The sequence below is a fragment of the Cardiocondyla obscurior genome, linkage group LG15 (genome assembly GCF_019399895.1).
Source record: "Cardiocondyla obscurior isolate alpha-2009 linkage group LG15, Cobs3.1, whole genome shotgun sequence".
Taxonomy (NCBI): domain Eukaryota; kingdom Metazoa; phylum Arthropoda; class Insecta; order Hymenoptera; family Formicidae; genus Cardiocondyla; species Cardiocondyla obscurior.
The window spans coordinates 2,134,511-2,148,809 of NC_091878.1; the positions used below are offsets into that span (position 1 = coordinate 2,134,511).

General features: G+C 46.8%; 2 protein-coding genes across 6 annotated transcripts in view; one reads left to right on the forward strand and one right to left on the reverse strand.

Moving 5' to 3' along the window:
* Nlg-5 (neuroligin 5) overlaps nt 1–14,299 on the reverse strand; it is a 165,128-nt gene that overhangs the window by 33,492 nt on the left and 117,337 nt on the right. The gene's annotated exons all lie outside the window — the stretch shown is intronic.
* On the forward strand, nt 5,950–8,641 carry Ap-1mu (adaptor protein complex 1, mu subunit). Of its 3 annotated transcripts, none has more exons than XM_070667249.1 (2): nt 5,950–6,311; nt 6,699–8,641. In XM_070667249.1, the coding sequence occupies exons 1-2, from the start codon at nt 6,076–6,078 to the stop codon at nt 7,975–7,977; spliced, it is 1,515 nt and encodes a 504-aa protein (XP_070523350.1). In that variant the 5' UTR covers nt 5,950–6,075; the 3' UTR covers nt 7,978–8,641. The 3 variants fall into 3 exon arrangements, with proteins under 3 accessions (XP_070523350.1, XP_070523352.1, XP_070523351.1); XM_070667251.1 differs by having other exon boundaries at nt 6,288–6,376; XM_070667250.1 differs by lacking the exon at nt 5,950–6,311 and adding an exon at nt 6,408–6,555.

The window sequence follows — 14,299 nt, forward strand, 5'->3', positions numbered from 1 at the left end:
GCGAAACCTGCGGCGCACGGTGCGATTAATGCGTTTAACCGAATCAATCACTTTATTAATTAATCCTACCGTTACGATCGGCGCAACGCCCCACGATTGCCCATTAAATAAACCAAATTTCGCCGCATTGTCAAACCCGTGACCATAATCGAATCTGGATTTGTTCTTGAATCTCAGATTAAATACTCGTATTAATTCGCGATTAAATTGACGCGTCTGGGATGTTCTGTCAATTTTCGCTTCGGTCGACCATATATTTCTTACCGAAGGGAGGTAGTAAATATTCATGAAATTTTATAACGAATGATTGAAATAGATAATGAATTATGCGCATGGAAAATAATTTCTTAATAGCTGTAACATCAATTGTAATTCGCGCGAAGCTTTTTCCCCCTGACAAAAGCTTTAATTGTTACAATTATACGTCGGTTTCAGAAATACCATTTTCTTCAAGTTTCGGTCTCGAATTCGAAACTTCAATGGGAAATGGCGTAGCCGAGCGAGGGGAATACCGCGCGGCGAGCGACCGCATTATCTTCAGTCTTGAAAACGTAAAGAAAGGAAGTGAGTGCCGCGGTAGTGGTACAGATACCGACGAAATGGTTGATGCGAGAGGTGCGAGAACGACCGAGACGAAGGGTTACGGGAGGGTGGAGGAGACAGCGAGGCACTGATTGCGCCGAGAAACTTATCTCCCCGCAGGACATCTCGCTGATCAATCCTCCTTCTCCTTCTCTCTCTCTCTTTCTCTCTCACTCTGATTTCAATCCCTCGCATTTCTGAGCCCTTTTCCCGAGTCACCTTTCGCCGCCCCATGTTTCCCATTTAGGGTTATCAGCAACGGCGCCGTTGAATCACTTTTGCAAACTTTCTCGTTCGCTAACAATATCATTGGCAATGGTTGATTTAAATTTTTAATCCCGGTTACATTGCCCGTGATTAGCGCCATCCGTTCGGATCCTTTCTCTTACGAACGGATAGCGCCAATTAATAAAGTTTTCCTTTTACAGGCCTTCAAAATTGGCCCCCGCGCCCTTTAGCCGCAATTCATTAACGTCACTCTCGGAATACAGCCTTCCACGTAAGAATAGAAGTCGCTATTACGATTTAATCATTTCATCGGATCTCATCATCGCGGCGTTTTAATGAGTTTCCGTTGTAGCTTCTCCTAAAGCGTACATAAATTATTGCTTGTATTATTAAACTTTTAAGTAAATCCATTTACTCGACGCGAATGCATTTCCGTGTCGCCGTACATTATAACTCCGTACGTTATTACGTAATATGATTTATTTAACGTAAATGGATGGCAACGATTCGGACGAGGAATATACGGCTGGGTGTCTTTCGGTAGTTGCGTTATATCGCGTTCTCCGACGGTGTAACATCGACAACGCGTGTTTTTTTCTCTCTCTCTTTCTTTCTTTCTCTCGGCAGGACGAAAAATTGGCGACGATAATAGATAAGATGGCCCTCGGCAAGAGGAATTTAAGTACTTACGATAAATTATAACTTTGATATTCAGAACTTTCCAAGTCGCGAAGAAATACGAGATAAAGTTCCTTGTTCCGGTTTATTTTTCGCAAATCGATGTGCTGCGGGTCCTCGCTTCATTACGATAACACAATTTACATTATCTCCCCCCCCTTTCCGTCGTTTCTCGCGTTCCAGCTATCGCCCTGGTCGAACATCCATTTTAATCTATCGTAAGAATTATCATCCTGAAATTGTAAGAGCGGCACCTGCGCGGGGAGGGGAAAGGGGACGGCGAGTCAAAGGGAAGAGAGTTCGGATCGCTATCAAACTCACGTGCGTTTACTTAATCCATTATGCATCTTGCCTAACCGATTTAACTGCGGGGCGATATCGATCCTAATGAAACCTCGGTGTAAGAGCGGTGATCGATAATCGCGATTAGATCGGCGAACGTGGGTCAATTCGGTTATCGCGCGAGCAACGCGCGCGCTAGAGACTTTCAGTCGTTCTGGAATGGAACACCGAAGGCTAATTTAATTCAAGCCTCAATTATCGGTCGTACCGATCCCCCAGGCGGCACTAACTTTCGCCCCTCGATGTGGCGCTCGTCGTTCCCAGAGGAGACGGGTCCTAGGAGCAGGCGTGTAATATAACTGCGTGCTATACCGCTTTGTCCTCGACTTGACGTCACGTCAGTGAGAATCGGATGGAGGAAAACGAACCGGAGAATCCAGCCAGCCTGTTTCACGAATATCATTTATCGCCGATTATTATTTATCTCTCTGTCTAATTGACGATCTAATTGAAATATCTACCTTGAATCGTTGAAAACCACCGCGTACTACTTCCAGAAGTAAATTGATCTCGAAAGTTTTTCAACGAAACTTTCTTTTTGTCCCTCAAGTACGACAGCGAGTTATATGGGACACCACCGTTTATTGCCGTCTCCCGCCGTCTTGACATATTATTACAAGTCTTGCGTTAAATTAAAGCCGACAACGTTTACTATTCCAAGGGTCCTTAAAGGCAATTCCATTTTTCGAGATTCCCGTCAAGTTTTCCCCGCTCTTTAACAGCGCCGGTAATTTGCGCGAGCTCGGGGACTTCCTAAATTTCTCAAAGTAGTCTTTTGAAACGTTCTGTGGACCGATGCGGGAACGGGGGGGAGGGGAAAAAGGAGAGAAGTCCCAAGACGCCGTCATTGTCTGCACTACGACTTGGTACCCGGGCGTTTGAGGGAGCAGGCGAGCGAAAAAGACGGAAGACGGGGTGAGGAGCCGCGGGAAAGTTGACGGCGGTGGAAAACGCGCTCGCTCTATCGAAGGAAGAGTGCTCCTCGTCGCGTTCCTCCACCTGCCGATGATTTGACTTTATAATCGAGTCAGCCTCGTTCAATTACAATGGAATCTCTCGTGGAATTTGTCGCAAACAGTGAGCGCGATTCAGCGGGGCCCGATCGCGCAACCACCCCGGTAAATATTCGCCCGGACGCCATAAACCGTGCGCGACGAATGATTTTCAAGCTCATGATTAATTCACGGACGGCAAGTGCCGTCGGCTCACCGAAAAGGGAGATGAAATGTTGCTTAACCGCACGGCGCCGTAAGCGAAAAATACGTCGGCTGTAACAACGGGTATTATTATTATCATTACGCCGCATAAGTAACATCGGTATCGCATTAATGCCCGGCATTGGATGTAATATCACGTCGATGGGCGCGCTTGTTCGAGATCACTCGTCGCTGTTGACGCATTCCATTATTCTCAACAAACATGCGCGCCATAGAAATCACGCGAATTTCATACTCCCACGTAATAATATTCACGACGCTGCCCGTATGCGGTCAGAGAAGGGCCAGGGGGAGGAAGGGGGAAGGGAGGAGATATCGGTATGAAACATTTATCAGGACGCAACGCTTCGCGGCGCTGTGAAATTCAATGGAAAATAGGAAATCGGGATTCGACGAGAGGACACTCGTCTACGGAGCCAGGCCCTGTTTTCCTAAATACTGGGAAATGTTTATTGAGCAAACACATCTGGATGCATACGATCGGCGTCGCCGTTCGATCCGTATCTGTTCAATATTTTATGCTAAAACAACCGGGGAACTTGATCACACGCGCGAACGCGTAGGCCACCGGCGCTCATCGCTCGTTAATGTATTCATTAGAGAGAACACGTCCTGTATCTCGTCGGTCTACGGTCATTTAATCCAGAAATATTGTCGCGGGCTTTTTCTTTTTTTTTTTTTTCTCTCTTTTCGCGTGCATAAATTATGACGCCCGCGTATCTCAATCACCGGGATTAAAACGCGCCCGCGGCGCAATAATAATATGTAGAATAATATGATAATCTTACTTTTTACTTTCGCCGATTGATTCGCGCTCGTCAGCCATGAATTAAACGTAAACAGCGGTCAAGAGCCATAAAAAACGCAGGCGTAATTTGCGCGTGATTGATGTGGCAGCTGAAGCGTTAACAACCTGACTCGATCGAACATAGCAACCCTTTCGGTTATTCTAAACTGAGGGTTGCGAGAGCCGCGAGAGGACTCCGCCCTGGTATCGCGTCTGCCAGCGCAAATAAGCGCGATCGTGGCACGTAATGGGGGGTACCGTCACGCTGACCGCAGATAACATGGTTGGACCGACCGCTTGTGAATAGTTGAACGAATATCACCGAATAGTGGTGATTTTCGGGCGGTCGGAAGTGCGCCTTTTGATGCCCGTTATAAACGTTAAATCGATTAGACAGACGGGAGGGAGGGGAAGTGACCGTGCTTTTACGCGACGGGCGCAAATCGCGTTTCGAGCGCGCGGCACGCTGAAACTCGCGCGTACACGCGAAATCGCGCTGAATTAAAATTCCGCTCGAAACCGGCCGCGAGAAGATAACGCGCGTTTCCCCCGCGTTTTTGTTTCCCTCGATGCGATTCATTTTGCCGGCACGCAGCGTTACACGTAACAGAGGGCCAACGACGAGAGTTAGCCCGGCATTTCGCGAAATTTCAACCCGGCCTACATTCCGCCCGATGCGCTTTTAATGCCGCGCAACGCGACGCCGCTACGTGTCACACGTGTCGAAGTAGTTTCCTGGGCGGGAACGGCGGGCGAGGATATTTTATATTTCGGCGGAATCTCTAAGCCGGCAATCACTATCGACGTGTATTTGCAGCCGGTTTAATGCAGCCGATACGCCGTTCACGTCTATCGGCATACAGGCGTTAGGAAATCGATGGTACTGCCGTTAGCGCGGTGAACGAGCGCGGGTTGTTTACGACTTGAGAAATATTTGCGAAGACCCAAGACGTCGCGATAAAATTTTAATCCACGAGAAGCCCGAGACGAGCGGATTTCGCGTTATTACGCTCCGCGATATTTAATTCATCGAGTTTACGGAGTTTATTTTATCCCGTTCGAAAGAGAGAAAGAGAGAGAGGGAGTTCTGATCTAATTTTAATCTAATCTGATCATATATCGCTTGGCGGACTTTAAAATAATTTATCTTTTTAATTCATCCGATATATTAAGCACTTATAATTTCTGTAAACGGTTTATGTAGGAAATCCGTGAGGGGCCTATCTCAGCGATAAAGGATAGCGGCGCGATTCTTGTTTGTCGAATTCGCCTCGTAACAAGCTCTCGCTTTTATTCTCCGTTTTGCAAACTCTAAACGGGATATTCTACAGCGCGCTATCACTCCTTTCCTCGCGAAAGTAGCCGACGTTGAAATCTTCCGCCGAGATTAAATGACTTCCAGTTGTATAGAATCTTAATGTCGGAAGGCGCTACTTTGCCGGAGATACTGCGCGCTTTCTGCGAAACGGCTTCAAGCGGGATTTAATGTTTCGTGAAACACGGAGTACAGATTAAAATGCCTTAGACCGGATTTATCTCCGTTGCTGTATTAAGCGCGATTTTAGAAATATTTGTATCCGCCCGAATGAGTGCGGATTAACGGACAAAGAACGTAGTGTAGTTTTATCGGTATTCTCTCCTTCCCTCTGGATCTCCTTAAATCCCTTTCCTCTCCAAGAATTACATACAGACGAATTAAAAAGGGATGAGATAAAAGTACATTATTCCGCGTAAAATATTCTAAAGACGGCGAGATTACTTCGGTATGTACACGATATTGTAGATATTACACACATACACACGCTTAAATATGCAATTAAAAAATGTGCAAAAAATATATACAGAAATTAATTATATATATATATATATAATATTTCTTTTCAAAGCATTTCTTTTTTAAAAAGCTTATCGCGACAAATGAGATAAATCTGACTCACAGATAAAATTCATATTATCTTTATACTCCGCCGCGATAGTTTTCCATCCCGCCTGAACTAACCTATTCGTTCCATTCGTTCCGAAATTCCAGTCTTTCATTACTATTTCTTGCGCTGTCTATAATTGCCGTTACAGTATATTAACGTTCATTCGAGACGCTTCGTTGTAAAGATATTTGCGATCGTAAATGAATTCATCATACCTTAATAATGAAGAATCGACACGAGCATCTTTATTTCACGACGTTCGAACAGCGCGCAGGGTCCCTACGGTCGATATGCAGCGTGAAATGGTTAAAAACGCATGCGCGCAGCGAGCACCTCGGAGTCTCGACACTCTCGACTAGTCTTGAACCACGGCCAACTCCGCCAACTTTGCGACGGTCCACAGTGGCAGCTCGGGATCGCGAGGTGTTGCACTCGTATTTTTTTTATCGTCCAATTTTTTCACGTCGATTCCGCAAATAAGTGGCGGTATCTAAATGTAAAAGGCACGCAGGACGCATTCAACGGACCCATTCGTCACGTCGCACATCGCAGGTTATTACTGACACGACTCTCAGAATTTCGTATATCAGCAAATTTATGCACGGCCGACCGTCAAAGTAACTTGAATTATTTATTACCGTTTCGCTTTTCCATTATTGATCCCAAATTTGGGTGTGGCCCGCGTTTTCGCGGACAATCTCGCGCGTTTAGTCTCGGAATTCTCACTTTGGCGATCATAACCTAAATGCTTGAGCGACGTCTATACTTGACAGTCCAAGTGATTTAGAGAAGCAACGTCTGTACTTTTTAATAAATTTACAAAAACTTTAAACGTTATATGTATCCTTTTGTATTTTTTTTTGTACTTTTTTTATATTTTTTTTTACAAAATTTTTAATGCAAACAATAAAGCTAACCTCTCTTTTTTTTCTCTTGCAGTCTAGATAAGATGTCGACGTCAGCAATATACATTCTAGACGTGAAGGGGAAGGTGTTGATCTCGAGGAATTATCGCGGCGATATTGAGACCGGAGTCATAGAGAAGTTCATGCCGCTAGTGATGGAGCGTGAGGAGGAGGGAAATCTGACTCCTATTATTCAAACTCAAGAATGCACATATGCTTATATTAAATATAACAATCTGTACATTGTATCCACCACTAAGAAAAATGCGAACATATCTCTGGTATTTGTATTTCTGCACAAAGTAGTGCACGTGATGCAGGAGTATTTCAAAGAATTGGAGGAGGAGAGTATAAGAGACAACTTCGTTGTCATTTACGAGCTTCTGGACGAGCTGCTGGACTTTGGCTATCCCCAAACTACCGACAGCAAGATTCTACAGGAATACATTACGCAAGAGGGTCACAAACTCGAGATTCAACCCAGAATTCCTATGGCTGTGACTAACGCTGTTTCGTGGAGATCAGAGGGCATCAAGTATCGCAAAAATGAAGTTTTCCTTGACGTAATAGAATCTGTGAATCTTCTAGCGAATGCCAATGGAAATGTTTTAAGCTCGGAGATCGTTGGCGCTATAAAAATGAGAGTTTATTTATCGGGAATGCCAGAATTGAGACTAGGCCTTAACGACAAGGTCTTGTTCGAGTCGACGGGTCGTGGTAAATCAAAATCTGTAGAACTGGAGGACGTCAAGTTTCATCAATGTGTCAGACTTTCGCGATTTGAGAACGATCGAACGATTTCGTTTATCCCGCCAGACGGCGAGTTCGAGCTCATGTCTTACAGATTGAACACGCACGTGAAACCGCTGATATGGATCGAATCCGTGATCGAGCGGCACGCTCACAGCCGAGTGGAATACATGATTAAAGCGAGATCGCAGTTCAAGCGCCGATCTACGGCGAACAATGTGGAGATCGTGATCCCGGTACCGAACGACGCCGACTCGCCCAAGTTCAAAACCACGATTGGAAGCGTCAAGTACTCGCCGGAGCAGAGTGCCATTACTTGGATCATCAAGTCTTTCCCGGGCGGCAAAGAGTACCTGATGAGAGCGCACTTTGGACTACCGTCAGTAGTCGGCGAAGACGTCGAAGGCAAGCCGCCTATTCAAGTTAAATTCGAGATTCCATACTTCACTACGTCCGGCATTCAGGTGCGATACCTGAAAATCATCGAGAAGAGCGGTTACCAGGCCTTGCCGTGGGTGCGTTATATTACGCAGAACGGAGATTATCAGCTGCGAACGAATTAGCTACTCGACATCGGGGCCGACGAGTATCTCAGGATGTCGGGTGCCTTCGTCATGCCCGATTACGGCGACTAGAAACGGCATTTCAGAGAGCGATTGGAATCCGGTAATCGATCGTCGATTGAATTTAAATTGAATTTGAATGCGAAACGATGGCCAGTGAAAATGCGCGGAACGCGATGTAAAAATGAATTTTCGAACACTGATTCTCGCTTTTTCGGGAAAATTCACATTCTGCACGATCAGTATTTTAATATTTCTCTAGAACGGGCTAACGTGTCGTAAGAATCATTCAGGAATATTGTACATTCGAGGCACACTTTGTGTCTTAAGAGTACTTAACTCAAATGAAATTTGATGTCGCGATGTGTCCTCAGTTAATTTTTTTCTAAACATGACGAAAACAGCAGTGTCTAATTAAATCTTGCAATAGAGAATCGTGTAAATATATGTATATCGACAATTTATTTTATAACGTTTTCTTTCCTTTTCGATATGACAAATTTATGAACGGGCAGCGGCTTAGTATTGATTTAAAATAATATAATATTACGCTGATGAAAATTAACTGTGTATACCAGCATCATATTTAATAGTCGCAGTATTACTGTTGTATGTCGTTGCGACGTTATTGTAAGATAGTAAAATACATTAAATTTTTAAAGGAGGATAACGCAAGGAAGAAGTTTCACCGGTCCCATTATTTCCATCGCTTTCCGCTATATCACACGTCGTTCCCTGTTCCTTCAAGAACTTTCCCAACCGACGGAAAAATCGAACAGCATCCAAGAGACAACCATAAGCGGTTCGCGCCGCATTGACGCCGCGGGGAGAGAAAAAAAAAAAAACCACTCGACAAATATCTATCGCGAAAGAACTCATGTCGCCGTTGGCGGGACGAGACGGAGGAGGACACGAAAACGCGATTAGACCGAAATGGAAACGGTGGAAGGCCCCTTCTGAAATCTTTTTATTTTGGTAAGTCTCTTTCTTCTCCCTTTTTCTGTCGCGTGCGGCGGAACGCAGATCGCGGTATGCAAATTTTTTGGCATGAGCGCAAGAGCGTATAATAATTTTATGGAAATCAGTGGTCCCGCCAAGTGTTCTCGCTCGCGCAGTTTCGCGCGCGACCAGCGACGTGGCGCGAATCGAAAAATGTAGCGGAGGAAGGAAAAAAAAAAGCCAACTCCCTCTGTCCCTTCACACTACGATAAGTGTGACGCCCTTCTGTCCAGGCGCCTGTCGGTATCGAGAGAAGAATGACGTCCGCGCGCTTATCCCGTATTCATCAGCGGTGTCGGACGAAGGTTTTCTTTTTTCTTTTCCTCCCTTTTTTTTTTTTTCTCCTCTGCTCCTTTCTCCCTTTCTTTTCACGCCCGGCTCGACCCCGTCGTTACGGTCTGCATAACGGCGCGCTGGTCGCAGATAGCGACGGTAATGTTCGGCCGCGTAGATAGTAATCAGCCTCGAAATAGGTAAAGGGGGTTGTTACGAGTGAATTAGCGGGTCCGCGAGCGCGTGCAACGTGTTCGAAATACTTAGCACGGGCTTCGCGAATACGACTCGATACGAAGATAAGAGGAATTTCACAGCGAGCGATCGCGTTAAAGTGTGTATGCATGTAGCGAACTAGCACAGCCGAATCCTTCGTCGGTGATGCGTATTGTTATCGTGCGATTTTTACAGCGATTCGTTCGCGAATGTTGGCGGTTCAATATTTGTTCGGTGTTCCTCCGTTAAGCGTAACATATATAATTTTACAGACAAGGGAACGCGGGACGTTCTTTAAGGTAATTTATTTATTTCGACCGACCTAAATGCAAACGATATCGCCTTCCACGCTCGTGGTCGGCTGCAGTGTCATTTCTCCGTTTAACTATGCGATTTTCCAATATTTCTGTTGCGTTTACCGCCCGCGTTACATTTCTCCCGAAGGGTGAGTATCTTGTCGCGGAGAAAAATCGATGAAGGGCGGCTCACCGTGAACGATACGCTCCACTTCGGAGCGAGACGCGGGCGACGAACGATAACAACCGTTCGAGTGGCTCCGTCCGACGTAAATATTAGCAGTTGCGGTCGCCCGGTATCGTAATTAACTTGTCCGATCCGTTCAATTAAATACGAGGGTGAAACGAGAGGGTTTTTAGCGCCGCGCCGCGCCGCGCCGCGCCCCATCGCTCCCGTAATGAAGGATCCTGATAAGAAGGGACGAGAGAACGGAGCTCGGAAAAAGAAGACCCATTCCGGGCTCGAGTACAACCCCTGTCGCGAGGAGACGGAATTCGGGTCGAGTAATTCTGAAGAATTCATCTCTTTTTCTTTCTCTCGTTTGCCGCTAATAGAAAAAGCAGGATCACCAATCCAGCCGACGACTTTGAAAAAAAAAAGAGGAAAAAAAAATTAGTCCGATCGCATAAAGAAGATCTTTGTAAGAAGTTCCGGGGGGAAAAAAAGAACGTTTTAGAGATTTACTCGGGATGATCTCGCGAATTCTCGTCACCGTCTCAAATTAGTCCTCTTTTTCCTCTTTATTTTCGATGCTCTTGGCCCGGGGATATTAAAACTTATCGTATATATACGCGCGAAGCGCGTGCACAGCGGTGGACGCGTTCGAGGAAAGACGGCGGAGGAAAGTTTTGAGGAAACGACTTGTGCTAACGAGTTACTCGAAAAACCCGCGGGATCGATATCGATCGTATACCGCGGTGGCGAGCAAGAACCGAGTAATTTAGTCTGCTTAAGCGGGAGAGTATGTACTTTCGGTCTTCCCTTCGTGAAAACTCGCCAACTTTGGGTGACTGCGAGCCCCGGGTACGAGAGTTTAACGCTAAATACGAGTATTCGTCCGAAACTCCGTGGCGAGTACCCGTCGGTCAAGTGTTCGTCGAATTAAATGCCGAACGCGGCAGCCGAGGAGACTTCTCACGACGTTCGTGACGAAGATCTCCACGATCTAGCGATCGAACTTGTTCCCTCCCGCGAACGGCTAGGCTCATGCGAACGAGCGATTCAACTTGGATGTTTAAAATCGAGAAAATCCAGCGTCCCCGTGTTTTTGCTGAAAAGTTAAAAAAGCTACGCGCGGAGAGGGTGTTTTTTTTTTGTTTTTGTCTTTTTTTTTTTTTTATTATCCGCTCGTTGTAATTTATATCGTGTATTACCGGTACGCTCACCCGTATTAAATATACGCGCGTATTAAACACGACCGGCATATTTCCCTTCCTGAGAGAGGAAATAATATTAAAATAATTTCGTTGCGGATATATTCCCCGGCTAATTACGCGCGCGGGACGCCTCTATCCCATCTACATAATGACATGCACAAAATGGAAATATCGAGCCGCTATGAAATCAATTATTGTTGATAATATTAATCACCAATTGTGCTTGACGTCACTATCCGACTACACCTGTCTTTGATATAATTACTCGGGCGTGCGCGGTGTTACGCAACGTAGCGGTGGATTCCTTGAAGGGAATGTCATAATGAAACTCCTACGTTTAAGGTAAATAACTTCGAAGCGGCGAAATATTACACAGCCATCGCGGCATTCGGAAGCTACTTTAAATAGTTACCGTGCTCCCTTCTCCGTTACGTGCAATCTCCCGGCGCTATTAATTTGCCCGATCCTTCGACGTCATCGGCAGGCGACTTTGAAAAATAGCGAGGATTTATTTCTGCCGAAACGCGAAACACGTTTCGGCGATAATGAATAAAACATAGGTACCCACCACTATACGCGCTCGCATATTCATTGCACGCGTGAAACATATTAGTCGGTAACAATAATTTTTTTACCATTTGCATACGCGCGGGCGCGCGCCCGTTCGTTTGGCGTTAAAATACAGATTGTGAGACACACGGTTTTCGCAAATTCGGCGTGATCGGCGAATCGAATTATTCGAGACGGTGAATTCCGATGTCCCGTTTACAATCGTCCTGATGAAACGCCGCATCAAATAGCCACGTTTGTTACTAATTGCGCGCTTTGAACATACGAGCGTACTCTTGCATTTCCGCATTCATTTACATTCATGCGTCATTAATTTCGACGCCCCGCGTCGAAAATCACCGCGCCGGTGACAAACGTCAGCCATTTCTCGCGCGATGACGATCAATTACAATAATATTTCATAGACTTTTTTTTTTTCCCCGCGGGGCGGGCCGAGGGAGTGAAAGGCGACGAGTTAAAAATCCGCCGTTAACGAACTCCGTGGGAGCCACGTGTCTCTTTGTCAACGCGTAAATTTCGCCACTTCGTCCCGACTTTTTATCCGCAAGCAGTAAAGATAAACTATAAAAAGGGACGTCGCTCGCGTTGGTCTTTGACGGGACCCTTCGCGCGTCTCTCTGTGCGCTCACGTGCGGAGCACTTTGTCGCGAGCGCAACTTCCCGCGGTGTAATACTAACCGCCGGTGTTTACCACAATACCGTTATATTATATAAGTCCCGTGAAAGCCGGCGTGAACTTCCGCGAGGCGCGCCTCCGCACGCGGCACGGTATGTTTTTAGGGGGAGTTTGGCATCGGCAAACTCAATTCGAGTTTATGTTCCTTGTGTGCAAAGTGCTTGCAGGGAAGTTACGACGCACGAAAATACGCCGTTATGAGAGTCCTAAAGCTATCCTTTCTTTTTTCTTTTTTTTTTTTTTTTTGAGGTAGAGTATATACGCAACGCTGTTCGCTCAACGTTTTCTTACGCGCGCGTTAAAACGCGCCTCGCTCACCCCGACGCGTCTCGAAACGCTTTCCTTCCGCGACTTGAATTTACTTATTTGCGAAATTGGCGCCGTGTCTTATCGACCTGAACGCTCGCGCCTGTTAAACCGTATATCTTACCTCCGAAATATTCGCTCGGTCGTTTCTCCCGGCTCGTTGGAATAAATTATCAGTTTCCGGCGCGTCAATCAATCTTACGCTCCGGCAATTATACGAGATGTATATCCCTCAACGAAATCCGAAGATCTGGAGCGCGCGATTATGGAATGAAATTGTTGCACAAAAAGATTTCGCCGCGCGGTGCTCTTAATGCAGAGTACACACAATTTTGTCGTTTGAAAATCCGAGGCTGATCGCGGAGTAAAAGCCGAGACGCCGCCGCGCCCCTAAGTTTACAGATCGTTTATTTCGCAGATGAGCTAGCAAACAAATACATCGGCGAGCTGCGTGCACGCAGAAACGGCTTCCGGCCGACGGTCTCGAGAGCGAAATTGTGAGTTATAGGACGTGAGCGAAAAAGCAGCATTTACCGCAGTCGTTTACGTGGAAGGCAGGCAAGCCAGCGTTCGGAGAGCGCGCTCTCGCAAATAGTGCTCCGCATTGATTTATCACCGACCGAAAAAGATGGGTTTGAGGTCTCGCGCGCGCGCGCTCAGCGGGGAAAGGGATGGGAAGGGTGGCCCGGGCTTTGCCGAGAGAAACCGGAATGCCCGGAGCGGAATGAAGGTGAGTGCTAAACTCCCGAAGGGGTGGCGACCCCGCCGTTTGCGAAGGGTCGCAAGAGTGACAAAACGCCACCCCCTCCGGACAAGACCGCGGCGATCCGTCACTTGGCTGCGGGCCAATCGGGGGCGAGGGCACTTCCTTGTTTTCGTCCTTGCGACTTCGACGTCTGATTGCAAATTACATCCCTACGTCCGGGCCCCGCCGTCCCATCGCGGCGATCTTACGGGATCGCGGTGATTTTCGCAGGGCTCAAACCTTGATCCGTCGCCGCAGCATCCTGGGCGACGTCGGGGGAGGGGGCTGTTTGTCATGGCGCATTAAAGTGCCAGGACTCGATCCTACGATTTTCAAGGGATGCGAGGAAGTACTTAACCCCTTGTCCGGCGGAGACTCGGCTACCATCGGACCGCGCAATCTCTGCACGACCGGCGCTTCTTTTTGCGCGAAACACGTTTCGTATAGACGAAGAACTGGAATATGGTAATACGCGAGCGGAATACGCGTCGTTAATCCTGAAGTTATTTTATCCCGCGAGCTCGGTTCGACGTACCAGTTGAATGTTGCATGTTAACCGTGATTCCTGTTGTTGCGTCTACCGGCAGCTCGGCTTTAAACTTATCGAACGCAACGAGCCCCATGCGCTATCGCGGTGCATTTAGCACGGCACGCGGAGAAGGGCTGCCTGATCCTGCATCCCTGTTTATGTTAAGTGTACGCGACGTGTTACATCTGCGAAACTTAGAACTATGCAACTACGGCGCTCATCCCACGATAAGGATCCGCGCATTGTCTCCTACACATCGCATCGATAACTCTGCGCTTGCCGAGACGATTTTTTCTCCTCTCCGAAGCCTCGACGATATTTTTTTCGCAGCCCGC